The following is a 6706-nucleotide window of genomic DNA, read 5'->3' as shown; positions in this document are numbered from 1 at the left end:
TAGGCATCGAATTGCCAAGAACGGTGCCGATGCGGTACCATAGGTGACCGTATTTAATCGGTATATTTGAAGTGCCTCTGAGGGGCCTTTTCTCCAAGTGATTAACTGAAAATTGCGCAGTGATTCTTCGACTTCAACCTGCCGGTACATTTTGGCAATGTCAGCCGACAGTGCAAATGGCCGAAGTCGAAACCTCAACAAAGTAGAGTACAAACATGGTTGGATGGTTGGACTAACCATAAGAATGTCATTTAATGACTTCTGTGATGACGTCTTGCTCGCCTTTTAGCATTCTCGAATGAGTTGCCAAGACACTGAGGGCTAGATTTAAATGCAATGCGACACTAAGCCGACCCGAGGGCCAACGAGTGATTGAATTCACGAATGATTTCTCACAAAGCATCTTTTCTGGGGTATATAAATTTGTTTCAGTTAAATTTGGAACTTCTTCCAACTCCCAGAACCTGCGAACCTTTTACGTGCCCTTCTCTCAAAAGCTCGAAAAATGCATCTGCTCCAAGAAGCATATCAATACGTTGTGGCCTATGAAATTGAGGATCTGCCAACTGAAGACCCTCAGGCACATTAACGTTTACCACAGCCCTTTCAGGCTGGTAGGACGAAATAGCGCTCAAAATTCCAAATTTAGAATCGAATGTGAAGTTGCCGACGCGTGAAGCTATCGACGTTTGCACGACATGTCTGATAGCAGATTTTCGTTTACCTATACCAAGCAAGCTTATATCTTTTCTTTCCCATTTTAAATTCAACGATTTGGCCAACTCTTCCGTCATGAAATTGACTTGGGAACCAGAATCGAGTAAGGCCCTGGCAAGTTGGAAAGATCCTGATTGATCCATAACTCGAACAACTGCCGTACCTAATATGACCTGGTCAGACACAGTAGTTGCATGGTTAACAACCGAAGTTTGTGCTGGCGTTGCCGGCTGGGCAGCTACTGACTGACTAACAGGTGCAGGATGTGGGAAATTTGCAGCATATTTGTGCAGGATTGTGTGGTGTGGTTTTGAGCAAACTCTACACCCAACTGATTTGCACACTTTCGTTGTATGACCCTTTCTAAGGCAGTTTAAACACAACAGAGACCGTTTCACGAAATTGATGCGTTCGTCTCGAGTTATCGCTGCAAATTGGGTACACGAATGTATGTAATGCTCATTCGACTGGCAGAACGGACATTTCGGACCAAACGGCTGACTAGGCTGAGCAACTGGTAGCGCAACTTTACTACCCTTTTTTGCATAATTGGCACAACTTTTTTGACTACGGCCACAAGACGATTCTTCAGCGGACAAATGCTGATAACGTCGATTGAACGCAGCCTCGCAATCTTCCCAAGACGGAAGACGGCTGTAGTCAAGGCTTTCCTCCCACTTTGAACGTGTAGTGGGGTCAACCTTGCTCATAACCAAATGTATGAGCATTAAGCTTGAAATTTGTTTATCGTTGCCTAACGACAACAACGACTCGTAGCTGGCGCGAACATTATCAATCAATGAACGCAACGACACAGCTGACGGGCTTCGCAATTTGGGCAAATCAAAAAGTTTGGCAATGCTTTAGGATAATTATCCTCGGTTACCTGGTAGGCTCTTACGGTACCGTGCGCTTCTTTTTCTAGGCATGAAAGCAGGTGGTTGAGCTTTTCAATATTGGACAAAGATGGATCGTCGTCGACCAAGCTCTCAAAAAGACCAATAAAGTTTTTATAATCGGAATAGTTTCCGCTAAATCTCGGCAACTTCATTGCTGGAAGTTGCCGGCTATGAGAGGATCCACTCATTATGGAATTGGCTAAACTATCCGTATGGAGTTTTGCCCGTCCACATCTGCTCATGAGCAATGCCTTTGCTGTGACGCACAGACTTTCTAAGTCTGCTCTAGAAGCTAGAGAAGGATTTATGTTGTCAAGCTCTTCTTGTATTTGGAATGCCTTTTCTATATACCTATTCAAAGTTTCTAGCCTGCACTCAACCTCGAATGGTTCGATGACTGGGGTACTCCGAATGGAGCGTTTAATGCGTTCAATGTCGCGAACCACATTATCATGCGACTGTAGCCACCAGTCGGCTTTACTAGAATTCGACTCGTCTAGTTCTCTGCTCTGAACTTGCTTGCATCTTTTACTAGGCATTTTGATTCTTTTTTATTAAAGGCGGTGACTTTATAAATTTTAATAATGGCTGGCGATTATCAGATCTAACGCTACTATACTAATGGACAGGTACGATGGCTAATATATTAGACCGGCACGTTTTAAGTTAAGCTGCCTAAATATGCACAAACTCAAAAGTGTGCCTAATATATTTGGCCGGCACTGTTCTATTAGTTAGCGCAGCTGATCGACGCAAAGCAAACACAAGTTCAATAACTCGAATTAATATTTGAGTTATCAAACGTTGGCAGCGCAGCTACAATAGAACAAATATTCGGCAGCGACGCAGGCGCTAGCAGAACCAACTTCGACGAAGCAGCAAGTGCGAAGAGAATCGCTGCAAATTCACAGTCGCTAGAAGAATGCACAAAGCCAACGCACGATTGCTTGTTGCTTTGTGTGTGCTTATGTACAGCTGTAACCGTTTGCAGACCGAGCTGCAACGACGGACAGTGGACACAAGTACCAAAGGAAAAAGCAACGGCAAATTGATAAAGCGCAACGACCCAGCCGAGAATTTGGCGCGACTACAATTTTTTATTATGTATGTATGTATGCGCGTGTATATATTTATATGTAAATGTATGTATATACTGGGAATAATTTTTTGCCAAGCGCAACCAGTTTAAATAATACAACTCAATTAAGTACAAATGTGACTTAGTTTCTTTTTTAAAACTGTGCATTTACTAATGTCAATATATGTACATATGTATGTACAAATAATTTTCCGAATTCCAAAAAAAGTCACGGTCCACCTTGCAACAACTAAGCGCAGTTATGTACGTACATACATATGTATGGTTGTCGCTTGGCATTTATTTTTTATACACAAGTCGACAATGTACACATATGTAAATATGTGGCCGAAACTTAATTTGTATTCGTTACCTGTGCACTTCATTGACAATCATTGAAAGTCATATGGATGCTGGATGAACTTGCCAAAATCCAGCGGCGACCAAGAAAAGCCAAAGTCCACCCGGGGGCGTCAAAATGTACGTCTTAAGCCGGAAACTTGCCGGTATGGCAAAAGCGAAGCAAAGTATCCTGATTAATTCGCTTCCAAATGAAGCGATGTTATGAATATCAAAATGGCACATTCACATTTGAAATAATCCTGCAGTGATTTAACCACTTCTTTAGTATTCGTCGTTTTTGTGGCATAAAGTCTAACAAACTTCGTGAAAGCGTCTATTATTACCAGTATGTACTTATTTGCTCTACCTTTATCAACTGGTCCAAAGTGATCAATATGTATAACTTCAAATGGCACTGACTGTTTCGGAATATTATGTAAGAATCCTTTTTCCTTGCCCGACTTCCCCGAAAACGCGATGCATTTAAGGCAATTTTGTACGTGAATATTTGAAAACATGATTTTCCATTTCCTCCGGAACATAAAATAATAGGGTTTGTCCCTCTTTTTTTCTATATATCACGCCATTTCGCATCTCATAAAACTTATGTTCTATCTTTTGTAACGTCTCTCGCAACTTTTTTAACTTCTCGTCCCTATTTTGACAAATTATCAAATTCTCTTCAAACGTGTTTGCGTCAATTGTTAAAATCGATATAAACCTGATATCGTATATCCTAAGTATTTTACTTCCGTCTGCAAAAATTCAATTTGTCTAATCGGAGACTTAGTTTGTTTGCTACCAGCCTTCTAAATACTTCCTCTAGTACCTCCAAGTGGCTATCGCTATCACTTGTCGCTATCATTATATCATCCATGTAAACTATGACTTTATCTGTCCTGATTAAATCTGCAAACACTTTGTTTACAAACCTTTGAAACACAGCCGGTGCATTGCGAAGTCCAAACGGCATTCGCAACCACTCATACTGTCCCATCGGTCTAGTGAATGATGTATATTTAATTGACTCTTCATGCATGAACACGTGAAAGTATCCATTCTTAAGATCTAACTTTGTAAACAAATTTTTGCCCACCAACTTGTCTATTAGATCATCAATAAGTGGCGTTGGATAATTATCTTTAAGCATTCCCTTGTTAAGGGTTCTATAGTCCACACACATCCTTAATTCTCCCGTTTTTTTCTTCACCAACACAATGGGTGACGCATATTCCGATTCGCTTTCCCTAATAAAACCTTTCTCTATATACTCATCCAACAATTGTTGAACTTGCGTCTTTTCAGTATATGACAACCGCCTGGGGGGGAAATGGAACGGTTTCTCTTTTTCAAAGTTAAGTTTCATTTCACATTTGGTAACATTGGCCTTTCTGCGTTTTTATATACTTTCTTGAACATGACTTCCAGTTTTCCCTTAAGTTTATGACAACATTGCGTCCCCACTATCAAATTATCGTCTTCATCTAAAGACGGGTATTGCACTAGTAATAAATTAAAATTATCTTCGTTTGCTTTTTCTGCAACTTTGTTGCTATTTTCATTTTTGCACTGACCGTTTTCCTGTAGCTTCCCAGATACTCTATTTACATTAAAATTTTCGGACATAAAATTTGTCTATTTCTCATTCGTTTTGCACACACTGTGTGTAACTTCATTTTCCGTACAATCTTTGTCAAAGCTTTCCATTTCTAGCCCTTCCCTTTTTATATTCTGGTTTTTCAAACTATCATTGCTTTCACTCGTATTTTCCCCACCTGAATTTATTAACCTGCCCTCCCCATCTATGCTATTCAACTCTCTTTTTTGTAAACTTTCACTTTCCAACCATTTCATTTCTACATACTCGTTTTCATTGTGAACACATTCTTTTTTAGAACAATCATTTATACTCCACTCATTCTTAAACCTGTCATTTTCAACACTCATTTTTTGTAGCTTCACATTTCTTATCTTGCCTTTTTGTACATCCACTTTAGAACTTTTGCTTCCTAAATTTACAGTTTCTAAATTTATATATTCCAAGCCGTTAGATGTCAGGACCTCACCTACGCCATCCTCACTATCTGGGGTACTTTCATCCACGTGGCTGCTGTACACTGGTTGACCTTTTGTGTCAATTTTCTTTATCACGTCACTAAATTCATTTTCACTACTTTTACCAAGCAGACTTTCCATTTGGTCAACGTTTAAATTATCTGTAGCAATATTGCTTACTATTTTGAATTTACATTTTTCATGAAATTTCTTCCCAGTACTGCCTCATATCCCATCGATTCGTTTGGCACAACATACATTTCAAAATCATACTTTTCATTGCTGAACACAACATAGCACTTAATTTTTGCAATAACATTTAATCTACTTTTATTTAAACCAAAATAAACTTGTCCTTCATCTATTTGTGGACCAAAACAACGTTTTAACAATTTTTCAAAATTACATTTATAAACTTCATTGTCAATACTCCTTTCCAGGCACGAAATTTTCCCAAAGGTTATTGGGCTCCCCGAATCGATGAGACATTCTACAAACAGGGACTGGTCATTAAAATGTTTAATATAAATGCTAAAATATCTTACATATTCATGACTTGCACGTTTATTTTCTGTGCAATGGGAGATCTGGTGGTCCATACTTCCACATCCATAGCAGGCTCCGCGCTCCCGCTTTGTCTTCAGACACTCCGAAGCAAAATGGCCCAGTGAATTGCAGTTGAAGCAGCGCACCGCCATTGTACCAGATTTCTGTTCTGCAGTCTTGATCCAACGTTCCGGCTTGTTTCCCGACAGCTTTATGGTCTTAAATGCATGTAGGACTTGTGATGCCTGTGCAAAACCCTGCATTTGGGCTTGGCGCCGTAGTTGTTCATCCGGTATCCCTTCTATTATAGTCTCTGTTAATTCATCCTCATCGATGCTGATAAGCGAAGCTAGCAGCATTTTTTCGTTGAAATACTCAAGAAATTCTTCACCTGTCTTCCACTTGCGCGTTTCGAACTACCGACGCAGGGCCATCTTGTTTTCCTTTACCGAGAAAGTCGTCAACATTAGTTCCAGCAGCTCGTTCATGGGCATGGTCTGGTGTTTTGTGTTACCATGCAGCCACATTTGAGCGCCATCTCTCAGCTTCGCCATTAGCAGCATTCGCAACATGTTGTCGTCGAGTTCATAAACAGCGGCCACAGACTTCAGTTGCGCAACCCAAATGTTTACAGGGCTCTTCCCATCAAACGCTGGCAACATGTCTTTAACAACATTTATCAACATGTTGCCTGATTTGATGCTTAAGCCAGCACCTTCGTGTGTTTCATTACTCTTTTCTCTCTCTTTCTCGTTCTTTTTTAGCATTACATTTTCGAGTTTCAGCATATCTAACTGTAGTTTTAGCATGTTCAGTTCGTTCTCTGCTCTACCCTGGCCGTTAGCGCCGTCTGCATTATGCTCATCGTCACGTGTTTCAATTGCCCTGCACGGATCTTCGGCGCCACCACCGCCGTCGCCAGCACCCACTTCTTGCTCGTCCGTACCATTTTTTGGAGCGCCGCTGCAGCGTGTTCTCTTGATGGGCACTCGCCGCGGAATTCAGTTGGAATTTGACTCAAGCGCACAGCCAGCTCCGTTTTGTCGCCGTCCGACGGACACTTCAACAG

At 40.8% G+C, this 6706-nt stretch overlaps 1 protein-coding gene across 1 annotated transcript; it reads right to left on the bottom strand.

Annotated features, from left to right (window-relative positions):
* Positions 1-5445: 5445 nt before the first annotated feature.
* Positions 5446-6214, bottom strand: LOC115628216. The gene is made up of 2 exons (XM_030524208.1): positions 5637-6214; positions 5446-5581 (listed from the first exon to the last, which is right to left on the bottom strand). Exons 1-2 carry the CDS (start codon positions 5994-5996, stop codon positions 5552-5554), a joined length of 390 nt encoding a protein of 129 aa, XP_030380068.1. The 5' UTR covers positions 5997-6214; the 3' UTR covers positions 5446-5551.
* Positions 6215-6706: the final 492 nt, after the last annotated feature.

Source organism: Scaptodrosophila lebanonensis, unplaced genomic scaffold, assembly GCF_003285725.1.
Source record: "Scaptodrosophila lebanonensis strain 11010-0011.00,11010-0021.00 unplaced genomic scaffold, SlebRS2 tig00000112-arrow-arrow-pilon, whole genome shotgun sequence".
Lineage (NCBI taxonomy): Eukaryota > Metazoa > Arthropoda > Insecta > Diptera > Drosophilidae > Scaptodrosophila > Scaptodrosophila lebanonensis.
This window is presented reverse-complemented; position numbering and strand designations above follow the sequence as displayed.